Source organism: Lepisosteus oculatus, chromosome 6 (assembly GCF_040954835.1).
Source record: "Lepisosteus oculatus isolate fLepOcu1 chromosome 6, fLepOcu1.hap2, whole genome shotgun sequence".
Classification (NCBI taxonomy): domain Eukaryota; kingdom Metazoa; phylum Chordata; class Actinopteri; order Semionotiformes; family Lepisosteidae; genus Lepisosteus; species Lepisosteus oculatus.
In genome coordinates, this window is record NC_090701.1 from 24,286,259 (window position 1) to 24,311,557 (window position 25,299).

The 25,299-nt window shown below is 37.8% G+C and overlaps 2 protein-coding genes across 2 annotated transcripts in view; one reads left to right on the forward strand and one right to left on the reverse strand.

Moving 5' to 3' along the window:
- Positions 1-8,322, forward strand: part of vopp1b (VOPP1 WW domain binding protein b) — a 99,936-nt gene extending 91,614 nt beyond the window's left edge. Inside the window, exon 5 of the mRNA XM_015354336.2 lies at positions 6,937-8,322. Within this exon, the coding sequence (XP_015209822.1) occupies positions 6,937-7,133 (197 nt within the window). The 3' untranslated portion in view covers positions 7,134-8,322. The remainder of the gene's footprint in view (positions 1-6,936) is intronic.
- Positions 8,323-13,983: 5,661 nt separating this feature from the next.
- The window catches only part of lancl2 (LanC lantibiotic synthetase component C-like 2 (bacterial)), a 42,949-nt gene continuing 31,633 nt past the window's right edge, over positions 13,984-25,299 (reverse strand). The window contains exons 9-10 of the mRNA XM_006634297.3: positions 24,642-24,714; positions 13,984-17,938 (exon numbers count right to left, since the gene is read on the reverse strand). Of these exons, the coding sequence (XP_006634360.2) occupies positions 17,862-17,938; positions 24,642-24,714 (150 nt within the window). The 3' untranslated portion in view covers positions 13,984-17,861. The remainder of the gene's footprint in view (positions 17,939-24,641; positions 24,715-25,299) is intronic.

Here is a 25,299-nt window from a genome sequence, read left to right on the forward strand (position 1 = left end):
TCTCTGTCTTTCTTTTCTTATAAAATTGTATTGTTGTGGTTTTTTTTTTGGACTTCTTACCATCTGAGAGCTAGCTAAATAGCATTTCGTTATACCATGTGCCTGTATATGAGTATGATGACAATAAACTTAAACTTGAGCTCAGCTCATGTGGTATGACAGACTGCCACCTCTACAGCTTTGCAGCTCCCTCAAAAACCCTCCAGTCACAGGGTTCACTCCCACATGGCATGTCAGAAATACAGTGAGCTCAAGGCCACCCACAGCCACATGGAAAATCTGTATTGATTCACCATACCCTAGATACAAACTGTGCTATCTCCAGTTTTTAGTTCTTTTTCTCTGTGTTTCACATAATCTTAAAGGCTAATGAGGACTGTGTTGTAGAACATAATATTGACACTGTCTTTTGCATTTCCTTATTAGTACTAATATATTTAGCAACTTGTTTTGTTACATTTCCTTTATTGATCTAGTAATATAATAACATTCAAAGCCTTTAGTGGGTTCATAAAAGTCCCTGCTGTGAGTGAGTGATACCACTTTGATGACACTGCACAGTGTTCAGACTTCCCCATCAGAACCATCGCTCACTTCAAAGTGTACAGAAACTGTGAGGTATCTGTGATAGACATTTACTTTGTGTCAAACATAAAAAAAAATTCTGAATTAAAAACAATTGATGACTAAAATAAGTAACAATTAAAAAACAAGGTCAAAAAAGTCTAAATGTTAATTCTCTTAGAGACAAAAGAAATAAACTATGTTTATCTTATCTAGAGAGGCTTAGCAGTATTGATTAGATAGATAGATAAGACTTTATTAATCCCGTAGGGAAATCGATGTGTTACAGCAGTCCAGCCCAAGACAAGCAAAAACAGACATCAGAATAGTTATAAAACAAAAGACAACTAAATACATACATACATAGGTGTGTGCAAAATGTGATGATCATAGTCACTGTAGAAACAATAAAATATGTGCAAAATGTGCATAGGTTTATACAGACTGATTGTCCAAAAAGTACAATGGAGCAAACATGCTGTCCATAGACCAGCAAATGAAGGGCTAACAGTCCTAGCCTAGGGCAGTATTATACCCTGACAGCCGCCGGGAGGAAAGACCTGCGGAAACGTTCCCTTGAACACCGTAGCTGGAGCAGACTGTTGCTTAAAGTGCTCCGCTGCCCAGTAACAGTCCCATGAAGTGGATGAGAGGTGTTGTTCATGAGGTCTGTGAGCTTGGTCAGCATTCTCCTCTCAGCCACCACCTCCATGGGGTCAAGACTCATCCCCAACACAGAGCCAGCCTTCTTGATGAGTTTATTGAGCCTATTTGCATCTTTTGTCATGATGCTGCTGCCCCAGCACACAACAGCGTAGAAGATGGCCACCACTGATTCATAAAAAATGTGTAGCAGTGTTCCACACACCAAAGGAAGAGCCTCCTAAGAAAATAGAGTTGGCTCTGAGCTTTCTTGTACAGGGCATCAGTGTTACCAGACAACTCCAGCTTATCATCCAGGTGTACTCCTATGTCCTCACCCTGGATGGAAACAGGGTTCAGCGGAGACTTATTCCTTCGAAAGTCCAAGATCATTTCTTTGGTCTTGCTGGTGTTAAGCTGGAGATGGTTAAGATGACACCACTCCACAAAGTTAGTAATCAAGCTCCTATATTCCTCCTCCCTCCCCTCTCTAATACACCCCACAATTGGAGAGTCATCCGAAAACTGCAGATGACATGTCTCAGAGTTGTACCTGAAGTCAGAGGTGTAAAAGGTGAACAGAAATTGGAGCAAGGACAATCCCCTGTGGAGCCCCAGTACTGCTAACAACCTGTTCAGACACACAGCTCTGTAGCCATACATACTGTGGCCTGCAGGTCAGATAGTCTATAATCCAGGACAGCAGGGGAGTGTCCACCTGCGCCGCCCTTAGCTTATCTCTCAGTAAAGGTGGATGGATGGTGTTAAAGGCACTGGAGAAGTCAAAGAACATAACTCTCACAATGCTCCCCGTCTTCTCCATGTGAGAGTTAGCTGATTGTTCCACAGAAGAAATTAACCAATGCTCTCCAAGCTGAAAACCTAAAAGGTTTTTTTTAATTTGGTAGGTACTATAATTAGGAAGACTAGCTGGAGAAATGACAGAAGAAAAGTCATGCAGGTACTGTATAGCCACTGATTTGATTTAAGGGCATTTAAGAGATAATGGAAACTTTCTTGTAATTTCTTGTCTTTTGAGGAATTATGAATTTAAATGAAAAATGTTTGAAATAAAATCTGCTAAATCCATTATTCACCATAGTAAAGACATCGAAATTTGTTAATTCATTGCTGGGAAAGACATAGGTGTTAAAATGAAAAAAAAAATAATGAGGACATAACAGCATGTCCAGGCAGTTTTCTGTAAACAAAGTAGGTGGTGAATTCCATAATAGCTTTTATTTTGTGTGTGGAAACTGTGAATGTGATGAAATTCTCTACAGGCAATGAAAGAGAACATGAAATTTTATGAATTTTAGATCATAAGTTTGGGGGAATCAATAAATGGATTAACCGTAAAATGACGGTTTTACATTGATAAGTTATGCATCCAAGTACAGTAACTGCATATGAGCAGTGAAAGAAAAACAAGAAGGTTGAAATTCAAGAACACATTGCAATTTGAAATGTGGAAAAAAGCTGTCATAGATCCCATTTTACTGAAATTGCCTGTGGAGCCTGGTGCATAAGTGACACTGAAGTACACCAGATTTTTCCAGAAAAAAAACAACTATTTTCTGACTCAAAAGAGCCCCAAGGATTCTTTTTGAAAATGGCAAAAAAATCATCCACAGTACAATAAGTCTAAATCAGTAGTTTAAATTCATAGAGTGACCACAACAAAACTTTTGAATAAATGCTCAACACCATTCGAAGCCTTCTTTTAATATAAAAGATCCTTCTTCCATTTGCTTCTAAGCAACATAATGCTCATTGCTTAAATAGAAACCAGAAACCAGAAAACCAGATTCCAAATGTTCCAAGATGAACCAGAATAGTGCAGTACAATACAAAGAAAAACAGAAAAACCTTCTGCAGGAATAACCAGAAATTCACTGATTATAAAGGAATAAAGATGGTGACTTATTTTACCTGATGGTTTTCTTCTTAGTGCTTAGTGCTTAATGTCACTCATATTATTTTTACAACCAGTATGATTTACACTACATGCACTAATGTGAGGTGAGGTACAGTGTACATGTATATACTAAAGCTCCACATTCTTGACCCTTTCTTGACCAACAAGCTCACCCCTCACAGTGCTTGACTCTCATACTCATATTACTAATTTGCTGCCCATTCCAGTCTCTCCCAAGTGTTTCATTTAACATTGTAATGAACACTAATAACAATTTTTACCCCATCAGCTACAAAATGCAGTGCGGCAGTGCAGTAGTTCTGTGGCTAAGGATCTGCACCTGTGACTGGAAGGTTGCCGGCTCGTATCCCGCAGCTGGTAGAGGAATCCTACTCTGCTGGGCCCCTGAGCAAGGCCCTTAACCCCAACTGTTCCAGGGGCGCTGTATAAATGGCTGACCCTGTGCTCTGACCCCAAGCTTCTCTCCCTGTCTGTGTGTCTCATGGAGAGCAAGTTGGGGTATGCCAAAAGACAAATTCCTAATGCAAGAAATTGTACAGTATATGGCCAATAAAGTGATCTTAAAATCATGTTTGAAATGGACTATGTTTAGGAGCTGACTACAGCAATGAGTATAATCATGAAGTTACATAAAAAACAGTGAGAAAAAGCAAGAATGAATGGTGTTTTCATAGATGAGGGTAAGAATGGCTGGCTACCCTTATTGTGAGACTGAATTATTTGCAATGAGTGTGTTGATGATATTGTAATTTTGTTGGTCTGTACTTGAGCCTCTCCTGACTTTAATATTTTTCTTGTTCTGGTCTCTTCACACTTTTTGGCTATGGCTGAAGGTCTTCGAGTCTGTGTGTTCACAGGAAGAAATGCCTTTGTGAAGTCAGTTTCTCATCTATTGCCTATTCCAGGCTCTCCCCTGAGTGTTTAATTTTAATGCCCACTCAGTGCCGTTCAAAATATGTGCCAACAACAATTGTCAGTGTGTGCCTCTCTTTCCTGTGTTGTGCAGCAAAGAACCTCCACCTGACAGGGAGACCAGAGCTGTAGCTTGCTTGGTTTAAGGAACCTGTCTGAGAATGCTGATGAGAAACAGATGGCAGTCAAACACTAAGCATTGCAGAAAATAAGTAACCAACTTATACTTAACATAATCAGGAAGCAACAACTAAGAGTGGAGTGGCCCTGTAATGGAAATCTGCAGAGGCATCTCTCTGTGGTGCCAGGCATGAAATGAGTGTTATTGGGAAGCAGCCTGAAGACTGTCAGAAAGATGAGCAATGGAAGAACTGATAAATACTCTCTAGACATAGCTGTACGGCGACACTGAGTGATGGGAAGTACGATAATTTGATGAAGATATCTTAAATATATTTATAGTAAGAAACTATTATAATCTCCATACTCTCCAGTAAAAAAAAGCACAAATGGAACAGTCTTGAGGGACTTGGTATGCCACCCTTCCCAAGAGGTCCCAAGTTAAGTCTTTGCCAGTCTAGGGGTATTTTCACAGGAGGTTTATGAAGGAGATTGTATCTGTGTAACCAAGGGAACAATTAGTTGCTCTTCTCTGCACCACCATCTGTTTAATTTCCCCTCAGTTGGAGCCATGTACAGGTACTCGACAAAACATGAAAAAAAACAATGTAACAATGCCATTGATATCCTGGAAGACATCATGCCCAGCAGGAAAGATGCATATGCAGCTTTTAGGGGAATTAATTCACCCAAACCATACCAGGAAAACACACCCTGAAACATTACAGAACCTCCAGAATCCTTGGTTCTCTTTTGGAACCAAGCAGTTGCTCAGCTCCTTGTTGACATCAGCATATAGTCATGCCCATCCCTCTTTCAGAGTCATGCTAGCCATAATTATTGGGAACCAGGCCTTTCTAGCATTTTATACATGATTCTACGCAGTCTGGGTCAATATTGCTTAATGCTTATAACCTTTGTTTTCTTGCTTTCAATATAATTGGTGCCTCTCATTTATTCAGGTGTTTACATTTTTCCCTTTTTTTAAATACATTATATTTACATGGATAACATTCATTATAATCTTTATTTTGTTTAAAGATTGCACTGCTTATACAGTAGCTCAGAGAAGCTGTTAAACAAGGGCTTCAAGCTATTTACAGTACAGTATGATGTTATTTTTTGTATTTCCCTTTCTTTCTCAAGGAAAACCAGGTTTATAAATATATGATTCTGTGCTTTGATGACAACATTAGAATCTCTTGATTTATTTTTTAAAGGATCCCCAATTATTTGTCTTTCATGCTCTTTAATATGGATTTGGCAGTTTAATCTTGGTGTTCACACTCAAACCGTGATAAAGAAAACATCACAGACTTAGCACGCCATCTACCTCTGCTCACACTCTAAGCTCACTGCATTAATGGCAGATCTAGGGCATCAGACTGACAGCTGAAGGTGCTGTTGCCAATACACTACAAGCACACAGGTGCCTGGCAAACCAAAGGTGGTGCTGTATTAGTAAACTGAGCCCACCCAACCCTACATCCCAAACCCATTTACGTCCTGTCACTTGGAGATTCTCAGTCTTAGTAGCTTCTAAACCAGTTATGAATGCAGCATGTTCAGTATTCTCTGTACTGACCTAGCCACTTTGTCAAGCCATCTTTTCATGTTTATCTTTGTGAGACTGAATTATTTATTAAGTGTATGTTAACCATGATTCCCTGATGTTGAAAGAAGCTAATTATAGAGAGACTGGCCTCATTGTTGTCTTACGTACATGGCATTGCTTTAATCAAATTTCAGTTAGTGCATGATTCAGCCTTTTTGGAAATGAGTAGCCACCAACTTGGCATGATAGCTCTGTCTTTTATTTTTTGTTTGTGTAAGGGAAATTTTATAGAGCCAAATGAATTTCAAGATGTATCAACAAGCCAACAAGTAATACATCCAGTCAGGTTTATAGGGTTATGGGTTATTTCTCTTTAGAGAAGCAGAAATAAGCACAGCATCTGAGTCCAGATGAACTTGGATCACTCATCCAGTCATCTCTTGGGTGACAGCCAGAGGCTAATGAGGAGTGGTGTGTTTGCTGGAAAGTCCGGCTTGAACCAGCTGTGCACTGATGTTTTTTTTCTTGACATTGAACACACCAAAGCATTTACATGATATCAAAATTAAAACAGTTTGCCAGCAACAGTGTTCAACTTTAAATCAGTACTAACAATTCAAATAGTATTAATTCCAAGATGGAGAATCCATTCATAACAGCTTTGTCTCTTAGCTCTGCAATAATATTTCACCAATATTTTGAGTGCATGAGTCCTGTACCTCTCATCCCTTGGCTTTTAAGATAAACGCTGGCTTCACAAAATGTTTTATAATTTTGTCTAGTGTTCACACAGAATGGGAGGATCAGACATAACAGTTAACTATGCTAAACCCCACATCAACCATATTGCACATTCTGTCAAAGAAAGCAAATTATTTTAGCTTTTCATATTTGTTGGACCACTATTAAAGCAAGACTTTACCTTATATATCCAGGTTTTCAAGGTGTTTGCTGGAGGCAAACTCTCCCTGTACAATGATTTAATACTATCTCCAGTACACAATGTCCTACACAGCTGTGGGTTGAATCCCCTTTTTATTTTGTAGTATTTGATTGTTGAGCTCAGACAGGTGTTATTGCTCCTATACAGTAACCTGAGGGCTTAGTCATCATGGTTATAATTCTAAAGTTCTCTGTTATTGCTAAGATTTTCATACATTTGAGATTTTTGTCAGCTGTATTTTACTCTCTGCTGATCTCACAGGATCGCAGCAGCCAGGCACGCAGCACTATGGTGACCCTGGAGGATTGGTGATGAACCCCATTGCTCCAGCTCTGCAAGTCCAGCCTAACTCTCCTCACCTTATCCCACCCTACCCACCTCCTCCATCCTACTGCAACCAGCCCCCACCATCCTACGAGCAGGTACTGAAGGCCTCGGAAAAGAAGCAGAGCTCCTGAAAGGACTGCTCTATATGGCTTTTTTCCCTGAAGGACAAAGGTGGTTGTTTTTTTTTTTAAATAATGGTGAGACCTGTTTTCAGTCAGGAGAAGGAAAAGATGCCTTTGTCTAAAGCATAGGTTTTGCACAAGAGTATTACCCGAGCAGAACAGGAGCCCCTATTTGGTAAATCAAATCACATCTTGTGCAAATTTTCTAAATATGAAGCTTCATTGTGTACAGCTGAGGAAATGTAAAGTTTTTTATTTATATTATTCTTTTACTTTTAAGTATTTTCAGATGTTTTCCCTTTATTAAAAATCTCATTAAAAAATTGAAACGTTTTGAAAAAGGAAAATGTCTTATTGACGGGTAAGCTGCTTTTAGCTACTGAAACTGTCTTTTCCTCATTACCCAGATGGTAATGCCATACTGGCCATAGTACAAACATGGTGGTATTAACCTTTGTGCCCTACTTGACCTACAGAGTTTTATACGTTAAGATTTTAAGAAATGAAAAGGGACACATTTTTGGTAACTAGGTGGCAGATCTACTTGTATAGTGCCTGGAAACCATTATTCATGCATGCCAGGCCACAGACTAGCAAAGATCATCATAGAGTACTGTCCTCTCTTCCGAAGACCTGCTAAGTTAGTGATGAATGCAGAATCCAGAAATAGGGCACAGAAGCTGTATAAAATGGAACAGAAAGAGTAGAAATTCATTTGTGAGTGAACTTACTGTGATTCTTCTCATCCAGTAACAGGTACCACTGAGCTCATGATTTATGTTTTTATTTTATTATTGAGTTGTTTTACTTTTAAGTCAATTACTTTAAAAAGAACTTTGCCTTACTTAAAGCCATCTTATTTGTTTGCAAACTAACACAGTGGTTATGAATTTTTACAGGCAGGGCATAGAGAGTAGCACCTCACAGACTGTGGGGAGAAATGAACATGCATCAGTGGACGGAAATCAAAGTAAAAGTAAAAGAAAAAGTAAACACAGATAGGACTAAACTTTCAAAAACATTTTTAAGGATATTTGTTGAATCACTGCCTTTGTAATCTGATTATAATTTTCCAACAATAGTTTTGAAACACTACAAGACAACATACAGTTGTGTGAAAAAATGTTTGCCCCCTTCCTGATTTCTTATTTTTTTGCATGTTTGTCACACTGAAATGCTTCAGATCATCAAACAAATTTAAATATTAGACAAAAGATAACACAAGTAAACTCAAAATGCAGTTTTTAAATGAAGGTTTTTATTATTAAGGGAAAAAAAAATCCAAACCTACATGGCCCTGTGTGAAAAAGTGATTGCCCCCTAAACCTAATAACTGGTTGGGCCACCCTTAGCAGCAACAACTGCAATCAAGCGTGTGGGATAACTGGCAATGAGTCTTTTACAGCGCTGTGGAGGAATTTTGGCCCACTCATCTTTGCAGAATTGTTGTAATTCAGCCACATTGGAGGGTTTTCAGGCCTTAACCGCTTTTTTAAGGTCATGCCACAACATCTCAATCAGATTCAGGTCAGGACTTTGACTAGGCCACTCCAAAGTCTTCATTTTGTTTTTCTTAAGCCATTCAGAGGTGGACTTGCTGGTGTGTTTTGGATCATTGTCCTGATGCAGAACCCAAGTGCGCTTCAGCTTGAAGTCACGAACAGATGGCCGGACATTCTACTGATTCTACGGATGTTTTGGTAGACAGCAGAATTCATGGTTCCATTTACCACAGCAAGTCTCCCAGGTCCTGAAGCAGCAAAACAGCCCCAGACCATCACACTACCACCACCATATTTTACTGTTGGTATGATGTTCCTTTTCTGAAATGCTGTTACTTTTACGCCAGATGTAATGGGACACACACCTTCCAAAAAGTTCAACTTTTGTCTCATCAGTCCACAGAGTATTTTCCCAAAAGTCTTGGGGATCATCAAGATGTTTTCTGGCAAAACTGAGATGAGCCTTTATGTTCTTTTTGCTCAGCAGTGGTTTCATCTTGGAACTCGCCATTCAGGCCATTTTTGCCCAGTCTCTTTCTTATGGTGGAGTCATGAACACTGACCTTAACTGAGGCAAGTGAAGCCTGCAGTTCTTTGGATGTTGTTGTGGGGTTTTTTGTGACCTATTGGAAGAGTCGTCGCTGCGCTCTTGGGGTAATTTTGGTCGGCCCACCACTCCTGGGAAGGTTCACCACTGTTCCATGTTTTCGCCATTTGTGGATAATGGCTCTCACTGTGGTTCGCTGGAGTCCCAAAGCTTTAGAAATGGCTTTATAACCTTTTCCAGACTGATAAATCTCAATTACTCTGTTTCTCATTTGTTCCTGAATTTCTTTGGATCACAGCATGATGTCTAGCTTTTGAGGATCTTTTGGTCTACTTCACTTTGTCAGGCAGGTCCTATTTAAGTGATTTCTTGATTGAGAGCAGGTGTGGCAGTAATCAGGCCTGGGTGTGGCTAGAGAAATTGAACTCAGCTCTCCAAAGATGTGATAAACCACAGTTGATTTATGTTTTTACAGGGGGGGCAATCACTTTTTCACACAGGGCCATGTAGGTTTGGATTTTTTTTTTCCCTTAATAATAAAAACCTTCATTTAAAAACTGCATTTTGTGTTTACTTGTGTTATCTTTGTCTAATATTTCAATTTGTTTGATGATCTGAAGCATTTCAGTGTGACAAACATGCAAAAAAATAAGAAATCAGGAAGGGGGCAAACACTTTTTCACACCACTGTATGTTTCTACATTTTCTTGAATTAAAAAAAGCCATTACACAAATTCAACACGCTTGAGGTAGATTTAAATCGTAACTACTGAGAGGAGATATTTGGACACAAATATCATACATATGTGGCTAGATAAATTTGATTTCCTGTTGAATCACAGTAGAATAAGCCTGTGTAAAAAAATATTTCCAGTTTAAATTAATTTAGTAAATTTACTGATTTTAGCGGCAAGTCGGTACTCATGAATGGTCTCAGATTTTCTGTGAATCATTTTACCAGTTGGCAAAACGAGCAAGTTTCTGGGTTTCATTGCCACCACATCTGTATACCAAAAATGATTGCTTTGAATAAAAAAAGGACAAGTTCTATAACATGCAGTACTGTATACAGGTGTTCATTTACTGGATCAAACTGAGGGGTGTGACTTTTAAATGTTGATTTTCCTCTAAGAATTCTCAGTAGGTTATCGTCCTTTTTTCTAACAAATCCCTCATTTAACAGAATTCCTAGATTTCTCTTATCGACTGAAATAATGCCCCTAGAGGTTCTCCTGAACTTTGTCACTAGGCTGGCCAGGTAAGGGGCATGATTTGTGCTTTCTCTATTATACTGCACACACCTAACATACACAACCATAGAGGCAGAAATGTGCACTCACACGAGAGGTTTGATATTTGTTCATTTTCTGCTGTATTGTGTTTAAGAGTTGTTAACTGATGTTACTTTTTTTCCTGTAGATTTTAAAGCTGGAACATTGTGTTGGAAAATGCAGACACAAAGTTAGACACAATGTGACTGAAAGTGTTACTGTATTTATTTTATAGTTATTGATTATTAGTTATGCTAGCTTAAGTTTAGATTTAATCTATGCAATATGGAGATGGTTTTATGGTTTTTCATTTGAGATAGGAATTCCTTTTGTTGTTGGTGGGATGTTGTGGTGTCCTCTTTCAGTAATATTACAATATACAGTACAAAAACACAATTTTTGATTATGAGATTTTGAGAGTTTAAAATAAACTCTTTCCTGTTAGAAACAAGTTTGTTTTAATGTTTTTTTTCCTTGGGGGTAGGAGGCTGTTGCCCATGTAATTCATCATCCTATAACCTGGAGTTTAAAAAATGTGGTGCAAAAAGAAATGCTTTTGTTCTTTGTTTTTTACATTTATGAAATTAAATGTAATATTATAATATATAAATTAATACAATTAAATTTGTTTTTCAAACTTTACATTGTAAAATTCAATTTGGAATTAATACATTAATGGTGTATTTAAGACTGCTCTTTTGCAAAGGAAGCAAACAAATGCATTGATTTTAATTCATTCTATTTATGCTATTGACAGTTTCAGTTTAAAATAGTAGTAGTTTTATGATTAGTTATGCTGCTGAAAAAAACACTTTTTATGTTTTTACAGATTTGAGTTGGTAAGTTTGATGACCTTTGTTTTTATGGGCAGTTACATGGAAGTGAAGATTACTTTTTGATATCTTGAATGCACGGTACTTAAAACATATACTTTCGATGTTTGAAAACATTGCTTCACAGACATGAATGTTTCAAATCTTACATTGGGAGCATTTTCTAAGGATAGCATTTGGAATAATTGATATGTATACTCATCAGTCTTGGAGTTTTTCCATTTGTTCTTTAACGTTTTAGTTTCAGCTTCTTTCTGCCAATTACTGGGTCGGCCCTGGTGTTGGAGATCAAGGCCAGCTCTTGAGTGCTACCTGTGTGGAGTTCGTATGTCCTCCCCAGTCTCACATGGGTTTCCTCCAGTTGCTCCAATTTCCTCCCACAGTCCAAAAAGAACCTTTCAGGTTAACTGGTTTCTGGGAAAATTAACTCTGGTGTGTGTATGCCTGTGTCCTGCAATGGACTGGCACCCATCCAGGTTGTATCCTGCTTTGTGCCTGTTGCTTTCTGGGATGGGCTCCTTCTGCCTTGCAACCCTGAATTGCATGAAGCAGTTAGAAAATGAATGGAAGGGTAAATTGTAGCATTTTCAGTCATGGTCCCATTTTTCTACTTAATATTCATAGCATTTTAGGAACTCAAAATAATGTAATGATAAAAAGGTTAAAAAAAAACTACTGTTATGTGCACCCTTTAAATCTGTACCAAATTTGATTCTAGGTTGCTGTGGATAAAAGTCTGCCAGATGAATGTACATGTAAGAATTATTGGTTAAATGAAGAGATTAATAATTAGAACTATTGATAGGAGTCATGAACAGCGCAGAACCCCCCCAGGAAATGGGGCAACAGTGAAGGTGTTACAGACCCAAGAGCGAAGGCCAGGAGAGAGGCCGGCTCGCTAAACCTTGGGCTAAAATGGGGGGCTGGCACAGCCAGACCGAGGCCGAAATGTGCACTTAAGTCCCTTAATCAGAAACTGGGAGCAGGGGCTGCTGAGGTGTTGCTCCCTTCTGCCCTGGAACAGATTCCTGTGGCCAGGCTCCCAGGAAAAGGTGGCAGCGAGGAAGGGGCAGGCAGGTGGACAGGAAGGCTGGAGAGTATTTCTACAAGGTTAGTGCAGGGAAAGCTGATGAGGAAAGGGATGAGGGATGGCCACAGGGCCTTCAAGGGCGGTTTGCTCCATAGACGAGGCCGGGCGAGCACTGCGGGCGAGGAATCCTGTCACGTAGTCCTCCAGGGGAAACACCAGGAAGAGAATGGAAGCAGTTATTACTGGCACTAAAATAATCTTGCAATAATTGAAAAAGACATCATAACTCATCTTCATTAATTTTTAAAACTGGGTTCTTGAAGTACTTTATTAGCAATAATTACTGTCAATTAAACTCAGTGCATTTTATAACTCAACAGATAAAATTCCATATATTCTTACAGTACAAATGTATTTGATTGGAATGACCTAAAAAGAAGGGGGAAAAGCATTGTAAATATAGATCAATCCTGTGTTATTGTTGCAAGTACATGAGGAATTTGATTGAGAGAAAGAACATAAGCCTATAAACAAATCATTTGCCCTATATCGCTCTTTTGAATATAAGTATCTATTCTTGAAAAAAGCCAGGGTATTGTACATTTGATGACATGGCTACCAAATGTAGTTTGACCCACTTTCCTCAGTTTGAAAATAACTCCCATGTAGTTTTCACTTGTGCCCTCTGGTTCATGCATCACTGTTCCATTGGGATGAGTCAGTGTCTTTGAGGATTCTGAAGACCCGATCTGAGTAACTTCATAATTTTCTCCGTTCAAAACTAAAATTATTTTATCCTCCCAGTGTAGATCTTTAAGCCTCGGAATGTATCTGGTATCTCTTATCTGGCATGATTTCAGAGGAACAATACAGCACAATACATGTTGACAAACATTGTAAAATTAACTAAAGGAGGGCTTTTTAACATAACATGGGATCTTTTAATTAGATATCCTGAAATATCCATTTGTGTTTAAGATAATCTGGCCTTATAGATATTTTCTCAATATGAACAAGTAATAGGTTTCTTCCATGCTGAAAAGAGAAGAGAGAAAACACGTTTCAGCAGTGGAGTCTTCTTCGAGTGTTCCTTGTTCTATTTTGTCAATATGTTGGAATACTGTTTCACTATGCTATCAGAATTGTCCCTCTATGCACGTACTTTGATTAAATGATGTCAGTGTCATTTTGCTTAATTGACCGTGACACACTTGAGTGACTTTGACTGCGAAATAGGTCGATCCTCATAAGGAAGAGCATTAATAGCCTATGATTTTCTATGAGTATAGTTCTGCTTTAAAGTCAGCTCTGTTGCTACATCTTGAATAGGATAATGAATTTACCTACTGAACTTCATGTTGCAAGTAAATCATCAAATACAGTACCTACATGACAATAACTATGAATCTGATGCAGTAATGTTGTTTCTTTTGACACTCAGTATAGTTTTTTGTAGAGTTCAACTCTAACAAAGGTGGTTTCCAAAAGCCAAAGAGCAAAACCACACTTGTGCATTAGTCTGTATCCACCAACATCAGCTAAACAGAGGGAGACCTTCATTCCAACATATCCAAACAGAAGAAAAAATATTTTGTAATGCAACTGCAAAAATGAGAAACCTTAAATATTATATAATCATTTTTGGCTGTCATTCTAAAATAAAATGTCAAAACTGGTTTACAATGGGTTTACATTTTATTTGGAAATGGTTTGTATAAAGCAATTATAATTTTGTCATTTAATTTTTATCGTTTACAGCACAGGTGACAAGAAAGGAAAGCATGTGACAGAGCCTCACTTTAACATATTTTTGTCATACAGTTGACACTGAAGACCTAAACTCTGAACAGTGTTACAACATGTCATTCTGTTAAAGACGAAACAGTACACTCACAGCAACAATACACAACAGAAAACTCTTCCCTAGATTATTTCTGTATTTGGCACTTAGTGACAGGCATCTGGTTGACAGTACTGGCATCTTAATGACAGTAAGCTGGTTACTTTATTTTTTTAAAATACTATTTTTGCCAATATTATGTAATGGTTTACAACATATTAAGTATTAAGTACATGCCCTTTTCTTGGCATTGTTAAATGGCTGTCAAATCCATTTTTCTTCATTGAAATTCCAATTCTGAATTGACTGTACATTTTGATGTCATTTTAATATTTTGCGACAAAGTACAAAATGTTGTTTAAAACATTCTCTATTTGATATCATTTTGCCCAAAGTACACCTGAAGAAAATTTATTTCTTGACAGTTTAAGAACTACAAGGCAACATTTACTGTATGTACTATATTATGTAAATGCACTAAGAGCCTTTTCATGAAAAATATATGTAAACAAAGATCTTGCACTCAAACTTCCCAAGAGTGTTTTGTTTTGTATTTCACAATACACAATAATAACTGATAGTTCTTTTAAAGGTTCAACTGTTCACAAGATGTCTTAGTCTATTTATTCACACAGTCCAGCACATTTTCTGTCAATTCAAATTAAGATACTGCAAAGATTAAGGAAAAATTGTGAACTATCTACCACACATTTTAAGCCTTATATTTGCTGATCTCATATGGACGCATAATATGAGATATGAGATCAGCCTTATATTTGCTGATCTCATATGGACGCATAATCTCTGGTAAACAGGCCGGACTGTGTTCAGAACTGAAAACTAGGTTGATGTTTTGATGTGGTACTAGATGGTAGAACAAGATAGGCAAAAAAACATGGCTATGGCTCGCTTAAATGATTCCAATGACGGAGCACTAAAACCACATCATTCTTGTATCAGGAAGCGATACTTTTTTACAGTATGCAGAAGTGTCGACCCTTTATCTTTCAGAAAGATGAATCATGCAGTTAATTCTATTGATGCTCTGAACCATGGTTTAGGGATATTACCGTTTAATTTGGTAGCATTCACTACCCAATTTATACATCACACCTTTCCTGTCAAATGAGTGAGACTTTGCTCCCTCTTTCCCATTGTCTTAACTGGGCTTGTACAGTAAGACATTTTTATTAACCAAAATCTAGTATTCATTATTACTAAGCCCGGGGATGTTTACTGTCTATTGCAAGTCATTTTAATATCACTGCTGCAGACTATCTTTCATACCTTCATACCTAAAATAACTCAAGAGCAAACACAATTGCCTTATAGTTCTCATTACAATAACACATACACTGTATAGATCTAGTCAGAAAGCTCTGTGCATTTGTTCATTAGTATTGAGTAACAAAGCTATAAAAAAACCTACCACCCCCTTCAGATGTAGAAATGACAACCAAGCATTTCCAGAATACACTGTGAAAATGCTTCACAGTACTGCGAGAAACTAACAAATGGAAGTGAATATTTGCCAAGTAAATCTTTAAATAAAAATGAATGTCTACTAAATAATTTGCGTATAAACTTATTATTAATCACATTTGTGATGCTTACTTTACAATTAACTGCACTTTTAAAAGAATTTGTGTGTGATGTTTGGAAGTGTGCTTTTGCTTCATGCAAAATCCCAAAACATGCAGATGATAGCATGCAGTTATAGCTAAAGCTAAACTGTTGAGATGTGCTTTCAATTTTTAATCTGGGATGAATGGTAACAACAAGAAAGGTAGGAACAATTAAGGATTATCTTGAGAGCCTGTTTGGTCAAAGACATACTGTACAAGACACTGACTCCAACTAAGCACATTTTCACAGCAGGAAAATATCCTTTGTGACATTAGCAGAGATTAGTAGACTGATAGGCACAGTAATGATACCAGCAGTATACCACCGAAGAACCAACAAGAAGCAAGACAAACTGTGTGAGGAAGACATCATAGCTTCATTACATGAGAAACATACTGACTCCAGAACACGGGGATCAGGGATTCAACAAAATACAACATGGAGCAAGAACACCATGCCAACAAAACCCTTAGCAAGAGGTACAGAAAAACAGTGAGTTTTTAACATGCGACAGCTAAATCCAGTCTCATCAACACAAAATCATTTTGTTAATAAAAAGGCAGAGAGCAAGGCCATGCCGAAATGTTTCTGTGGTTGGTACAAAACAGATCTGGGTAACTAGCTAATTTTTTAAAATACAATCTAAAAATAAGCTGTTTACAGTATGCTCATTAATGCTATAGACACTAACAGCACACCTTATTTATACAGAATGTGTAGTGGGCCCATTGTCATCAAATAAAGGTCTGTGCGGGAGGTGGAAGTTTGACTTTGGCCAGCTCTGTGCAAAACATTCTCATAAAACAGAGTTGCTGGTTGTCCATACAGTATATACTCACCAGGAAATTCTGACTGTTAAACTGTAGTTTTAATCATCTGATATTAATAAAAATGTTCTCTTGTCAACTTTTAAATTTCCTCTTGAAAGACAGAAAAAAAAATTAGATGAATGTCAGTTCAAGGTTGTTAAAACTGACTTTTTTAAAAACTGAGTTTTTAGGCCTGGAATACCAATACGTTCTTATGGTAGTGCTTATAAATTCTTAGAACTTACATTCAAATGTTATTCTCAAAGATGTCGCTGTGTTATTTTTACTGAGAATTTAATGCAAATCTCAGGAACCCGATTAATTAAATTAAACAAATTTCTCCTAGGGGACAATAAAGCTTGAATTTAAAATAATAATTATTTCATAAATAATCAATCATCATATTGATAATTGACATTCCTGGTATTGTCCCAGGACGTTAGATGACTGAATGATATGCAGAACTTTGCATAAAGTGATCATGAAGCTTAGTGAAGGAGCTCAGGAAGCATGGAGATCAGTTGTTCAATGTGCATATACAGTACGTACTGTATACATATTTTAACAATAATGTTAAACATCTACGGCAGCTTTGTGAAGAGTGTAACTATATCCAAGAAGACTACAAAACCAAAAACAGGCTAATTTATCTGTATATCTCTATATGTGGCACTACAGATGTCAAACTTGAATTTTTCCCCCAGCTCCTAAAGAAAACAACCAACCATAAAGTTAAATTATTTCATTACTTTTTACTCAGTGCCTGAAACTCAAATGAAAACCAACATCAGATCTACTAACAAACACCAATGACTACCTTGAGTTATTTTGTACATTATTGTTGCAAAAAAAAGGTTATTTTCCGCAATGTTCTTACACTGGCAGGATCTATTGCCCGCAGTTTGCTTTCCCCATGCACAGAAAGACGGAACGACAGAGACCAAGAGACCAAGGTGAGCGTGTCATACAAAGGGACTCAAAATGAACAGAAACAAGATATCCATTGACAACGCTGGAAGAAACATGCATATGCTAAAGATTCATACTTAATGCTTGCAAGTGGCTGAGGTTAAATTTCCAAGCTACAAGGACCTCTAGGAAAGCTGAGTTAAAGACTGAAGTCTTCTGTGTCCATGCCTTTGTATCCAAAAGAAGAAGCACAGCGTTTTGCTTTGGGAGGTGGTGTTTGAGGTGCTCAGTTGTCCGGAAGCTTTGCTGCAAACACGCACTGTGCTGGCCCGTACTTTACAATGAAAAATTAGTTCCCTGGCCTCAGGGGTTAAAGTTCAAAGGCTGGAAAACGAGATGTTTCTGGCATTAACACATCAGATAGATAGTGAATTGCTCCTGCCATACCTGCAAAAAACAACATCAGGGTCAGAAATGATCTACTCAGAGCACATGCAGCATGTGACTACAAATAACTATTTATATGGCATGAATTAAGATAACCTTTTTATCCCACCCTATCAAAGTCCGATGTTTTTAGCACATTCTAGACTAATCAATAGGAATTCCAGGTTGAGTAAAAAATTAAAACAGATTTAATTCTAATAATATAAGCATTTTAAGATTTTTTTCAAGTTAAATTTAAATTAGATTTGTGTCTAATGTTTAAATTTTCTGCAATACTGATCATCCAAAGAGGAATGTTACTGCACCATGATGTCTTCTAAATTTAATACATACACTCCAATGTCAGCTACATTCAAAACTGAACCACACTGTGCTTGAAAGAGAGAAGGAGAGAAATAGATGTTCCTACTAGTGCATTATTTAGATAATTCTCCTTTTCACCAGCCTGAAGAGGTTTAATTAAGGGCATTGCACCCACAGTACATGCTTCTAACATAGTTTGAATCTCTCAATACTAAATGTAAACTCTCTGGTTATGTAAAAAGTTTTGCACACAACAATTGTAATCAGATTTTATTCTTCTAAAAACTAAATTTTTCAAATTTATTTCAGAACTCCCAGCAGGACCGAGTATAGACCAGGCACTGACAGTAGCCCTGCCCCAGAACTCAGATGATAATACAATACCAAATCATAACTACTGCATTCCACAACACTCAAAAGAAACGCTTTAAAAACAAAACCTTCTAAAATATCCCAATATACCCTCAAATATAAACCTTGTATTTCAACTCTAGTTCAATAATTTTTTCACTAAAATTAGACATTACTACTGTGGGGTTAACAGTTTTGCAAGCTTCTACCTACACAGCCTGCTGTCATGTCTCATATTAAAACTTCTGTTCCACAAGGGGCAAGCCTTCTCCATAGGCGGTGAGAATTCTGTCTGAATTTCACCGCCTATTGCTACTCCTTTGCTCTTCTGAAGAGGCTTTCAGAAGTGGGCTACCCCAGTCTGGGAGTAGGGCCTTTAGTGGCTGTCAGTATGAAGGTCTCTCAGCCATTCAAAAGAAACTTACACCAGTCATACCTGAAAACTCCACAAGAGCTTACAGCAAAAGCTTGTTTCCTATGTAACTGATTCAGAAAGAATTGGGAAATTTAGAATGAGGAAGTTGTACTGCACATATGAAATCAAAAGCAGATTTTAATAATGTTTTCTGCTTTTTCACAGATGAGTCAATTCAGAATCTAAATGTTGTTTAAATGATTGCACATTTCTTTGTATAATGTTAACAGTTAAAAATTTGGTTTACTGTTTTATTCCAAATGCAACACATTTCTGTCCTTTTCATCCCCCCAATCTCTCTCCCTTTCACTGTATTCTTGTCTCCATCATCACCTCTTGTCATTCTCTCTCCTTCAGTCTTTCCCTTTCTTTCCTTCTGTCACTGTAGTGATGTCACAGTCTCCTTCATAAAAGTAACCTTTTCAGTCTCTTCCTGCAATATGTGTACTTCTTTCTACATTTGTGACGTGTCAGTGTTCTGTTAGCATAAGTTATTGCACTCTATCAACCTGGACAAAACCAAACCTCTTCCACTTCCATTTATTTTAGTAAGGGTATAACTAAAGGTAAGAATTTTAGTTACATAATTTGTCCGTTATGTTCCAACAATATCCCCAAGGTACTAATAAGTGTGTATCCTCAGATCTCTTCTCAACCTCAAGAGAATGAGCTTGTACATTCTTTTCAAAAGTTAAATACGTTTAATTTATAACAGGACAAAAAAGACAAGAAGTGGTATTTACTAGTGTTCATAAGGTATTAAATTGAGTTATAAGGAAAATACTGTAGATAGCGCATTGCCATTTTGTCTGCTTGGTACAGTACATACAGTAAGTACTGTACTGTAGATGGGGAACTGCATGTTAAATCAATCTCTTGCCCAAATACAAAGTTAAATGTAGTCTTCCTCTTCAATAATTATATAGGGCCTTTCATGACACATCTCAAAGTACTGTACATTAGAATAAAACAAATAGCAAAGACATTAGAAACAAATATGTACAAAACAAAATTGTTACATTTTTGTTCATTTTTAATTGAACAAAAATGTAACAATTAAAAGCTAGTGTGTTAAATCACTTTTAAAACAATTCAAATGTACAGAGTGACTTGCAAGCCGGATAATCATTCCATGGTCTCTTAAGATGTTGCGTTCCACTTTTGGAAACTGAAAGAAAGCACGAGTATAAAGAACACAAAAAACCTTTAAAGGAGATCAGAGTCCACTAATGTAGTCAGGTGCCAGAGCATTCAAGCCCTCAATGATGAGCAGCAGTACTTTTTTCTGTAGTCAACACAGAGTCATTGGAAGGAAGCTAAAACAGATGGTGTACGGTCATACATTTTAATTTGAGTTCGAATCTGAACAGCTGTGTTTGGACCATGCGGTAGCCTGTTAAGAACAAGTTGTGATACACCAGCAAGGGCTACATTACAGCAGTCAAGCCTGGAAAAGAGATATGTACTCATTAGCTTCTGTTTTAAACAAACTGCTCTCCTGCTAATCAGGAGAGATGTTAAAGGGTACGAATGTTTCATGTGAAAAAGAAAGTACACCCTCTTTCAATGCAATGGTTTTACATATCAGGGCATAAATAACAATGGTCTGGTCCTCACCATCTTCTATAATTAGACAAATCTATACTCAGATAACAGACAACACATAACAGATTTCACTATGTCATTATTTATTCAACGAAAAGTAAGCCAAAATGCAGAAACCATGTGGGAAAAAATAAGTACACCCTTACTGCTTCCATAGGAATAAAGAAGGTAATTAGCAGCCAGGTGCTGCTAATCAAATGCACTTGATTGGTTGATCATCAGGAAATGTGACCACCTCTATAAAAGCAGAACTTTTGGCAGTTTGGTGGTCTTGGCATTCAGGTGTGTGTTACCACCATCTCCAAATGGAGAACATTCAACACAGTTGCCAATCTTCCCAGGAGTGGGCATCCCAGCAGGTCAGACCGTATAATGCTCAAAGAAATCGCAAAGAACCCAAGAGCTACATCTAGGGTTCTACAGGCCTCGGTTACCATGTTAAATATTAAAGTTCGTGACAGTACAATCAGAAAAAGACTGAGCAAGTATGGCTTCCATGGAAGGGTAGCCAGGAGAAAGCCCCATCTCTCCAAAAAGAACATGGCGGCACGGCTTAGGTGTGCAAGGTTGCATCTGAACAAACCACAAGATTTCTGGATCGATGTCCTTTGGACAGACGAGACCAAAGTGGAGATGGTTGGTCATTATGCACAACGCCATAATTGGCAAAAACCAAACACAGCGTATCACCACAAGCACCTCAAACCAACCGTCAAGCACGGTGGTGGAGGGGTGATGATTTGGACTTGTTTTGCAGTCACAGGACCTGGGCACCTTGCAGTCATCGAGTTGACCACAAACTCTTTTTTATACCAAAGTATTCTAGAGACAAATGTGAGGCCATCTATCTGACAGGTAAAGCTTGGCCGAAACTGGGTCATGCAACAGGACAATGATCCCAAAAACGCCAGCAAATCTACTACCGAATGGCTGAAAAAGAAAAGAATCAAGGAATAGTCAAATCAAAGTCCAGACCCCATTGAGATACTGTGGTGGGACCTTAAGAGAGCTGTGCATAAACGAATGTCCTCAAATATCAATTAACCGAAGCAATGTTGTGAAGAAGAGTGGGCCAAAATTTCTCCAAAACAGTGTGAGAGGCTGATGAACTCATACAGAAAACGAGCTACAAGCTACTGAATCAATCATGGGGTGTACTTAGTTTTTCACACATGGCTTCTGCATGTTGGCTTATTTTTTGTTAAATAAATAATGATATAGTGGAATCTCTTATGTGTTGTTCGACACCTGAGGTTAGATTTACCTAATTTTAGGACCTGGTAAGGACCAGATGATTTTTTATTATGTCCTGATATATTAAACCATAGAACTGAAAGAGGGTGTGCTTTCTTTTTCACATGACTATGTTCAACGTTTCAAAGCTCATCAAAAGAAAGTCACAACATTGCAAACCTGAGCCTCAAATGCAACAATCTGATCAAAGATGAAATTAAAATGGCTCATCTATGTATTTGTACCAATTTAAAAAACTATGGTTCCAAAGTCAAGGCTAAAAATTGAACAAGACTTAAGTCAGAGGCTTTCCAGAAGAATTCAACATCCTATAAAGAAGGTATTTGTCTCATCATCAGCTAACAATTTATCCCTTTCAAGTACAGTACCACACTTTAACAAGATAGGTAAATATCCAAATATTACTTAATTATCAGAAAATAAACATTCGTGTTAGATACAGTGGGTATAGAAAGTCACCACCCCCTTTTGTTGTATGACACTCTGAAAATAAAAACAAATAAATTAGGCTTGTTCCATTTTTATTTACCCACAGTAACCCACATTAGCCAAGTGAAAATAAAATTCTAAAACATTCTGAAAATTAATATTACAACAGTAAAATATCTTATTTGAATAAGTGAACACCCCCCTTACAATTGCATTTGTAAACTTGCTCAGCTATAACCAATCACTTTACAGATTACACAACAACTAACTGGCTCCCACCTGTGATCAATTGTAGTGATTTTGATTAGTTCAGGATGAGATGTAAAACCGAGGTCCTGACTCTCTGTGGTCATTAAAAATCCCAGGGCGTTTCTCAAAAAGAGTAGGGGTGTACCCCGGCGTCCTGGCCAAATTTCCCATCGGCCTTTATCAATCATGGCTTCCTAACAATCCCCCTCTATAAATTGGCTTAATTACTCTGCTCTCCTCCCCACTGATCGCTGATGTGTGGTGAGCGTTCTGGCGCACTATGGTTGCCGTCGCATCATCCAGGTGGATGCTGCACATTGGTGGTGGTGGAGGGGAGTCCCCATTGCCTGTAAAGCGCTTTGAGTGGGGTCTCCAGAAAAGCGCTATATAAATGTAAGCAATTATTATTATTATTAAAAGCAGCTGTTTTTAGAGGATTCCACTGCTTGGAAGTGCCTTTTAAAGCAAAGAATCCACTATGGGTGGGGAGGTGCTTTCAAAAGAACTCAAGATAAAGTTGTGGAAAGGCACAAGTCAGGAGACGGATATAAAAAGATTTCAAAGGCTTTTAGTATCCCGTGGAGCACAGTCATTACAGGCCATCATTACGAAGTGGAAGGCATATGGCACCACCCAGACCTTGCCTAGATCAAGCCGTCCCTCCAAACTGGATGACCAACCAAGAAGGAGACTGATCAGAGAGGCTACCAAGAGGCCAATGGCAACTCTGAAGGACCTACAGGCCTTTATGGTAGAGACTGGTCATTGTGTGCATATGATAACAATATCACAAGAACTCTACAAATCTGGCCTCTATGGGAGGGTGGCAAGAAAAAAAAATAAACAACACTTGATGTGGCTTTTTTTATTTTGTGTTTTGCTAAAAAGCACCTTAAGGATTCTGTGGCCAAGTGGCAAAAGGTGCTATGGTCAGATGTGATCAAACTTTCTGGCCGGAATGCAAAACAGTATGTCTGGCGAAAACCCAATACATCTTACTATCCATAGAACACCATTCCTATAGTAAAGCACGGTGGTGGCAGCATCCTGTTGTGGGGGTGTTTCTCTTCAACTGGGACTGGGACACTTGTCAGGATAGAAGGGAAGTATGGATGGTGCAAAATACAGGCAACTTCTTGTAGAAAATCTGCAGCCCTCGACCAGGGGAGTTGAAAATGGGAAGATGGTTCACCTTTTAACATGACAATGAGCCAAAGCACACTGCCAAAGCAACCGTACAGTGGCTGAAGGACAGGAAGGACAATCAACGATCACCACGCAGTTGGACTGAGTTTGAACAATTCTGTAAGGAGGAATGGGCAAATATTCCTCCCTCTAGGTGTGCAAAGTTGGTAGAGATGTATCCAAACCAACTCAAGGCTGTAATTCAAGCAAAAGGTGCTTCCACCAAATATTACCTCAGGGATGTGTTTTTATCCAACCCAGTTATTCTACTTTATTTATTTTTTTCAGAAATTTTGCTTTCTTTTTTCACTTGGATGTTGCAAGCTACTGTACAATTTGTAAATAAAACTGGAAAAAGACTGATTTCTTCTTCTTTTTGGGCTTTAGGCCAACAGAAGGTGAGCATTTTGAAAGGGAGTGGTGACTTTCTATACCCACTGTATATGTAAAAGCATTGCTTCATCTGGAAATGTAAAAAAAATATTAAATACTAATCTGCATTAACACATGATGGTTTTTTGTTTCTCTCCTTCCTATTGCTTTCCATCAAGTCCATCAAGCCCATTCACCCTATTTGATCCTGGTTTGCCAGTGTAGTTACTAATGCAAGCTCTACGTCTGTGCAAATGCTCAGTTATTGTAGTTTTTTTACTTCAGAATGTCAAATATAAAAATATTGATTTTTACAAATATTTAAATTACAAGCTTAAATTACAGAGAAAGCTACATGGACGAAAATGTCACACAAACTGTAATCTTCAGATTGAGGCCAGACAGCTTTGAAATGCTGCAATAATGGTATGAGGCAATTAAATTGATTAAATAAATTGGGTTTGGGAAAATAATATGACAATTTCAGATAATTGCTTCTCACACTGCTTCCTGTATGTAAATAAAAAAGCAAGATATTACCTTCAAACAGAGAGTAAGGTCTGTCTGGGATACGGCATCCATGTGTTCCATAGTCTAAACACCACTCTGCAAACTGGAAAAAAATACAACCATACCAGTAAGGGAAACTCTTCCACTACTTTCAACAATTGCTACTCATAGCATTTCTGTTTGTTCACTTTACTAGGTGGTCCTGTTGCTTATTTTGTCGATAAAACGTGTGCAACACTCTGAAACTCCATGTGCAGGTATTCCAACTATGCTAATACTAAATACTGCAGCTAATTTGTAGTACCTTCCCAAAAGAGGAAACAGCATTAGCACTTGTGTTGAAGATTGAGATACAATATATGGACGTACATCAGAAGTGAGTTGCTAAAATGCCATCTGGGATTAGGAGCATAATTTACCCTTGATAAAATCAAAACTTTAACCTGCAGACCAGTCAGAATTTACAAGCTTTGATTCTCAAATTCAGTGTTCTGATGAGGCAACATCAGTGTTCTGTGATGGAAAAGTTACGTTGGTAATTGAAAGTGTAATAATATACACAATAAATATATACTATATTATATATGGATATAGGTTATGATACATAAACATACAGTAGAAGTTTAAGGAGTGCACATAAATATCAGGGATTACAGAGGCCTTTATTTCTGCTTTAAAGTTTCAAGTA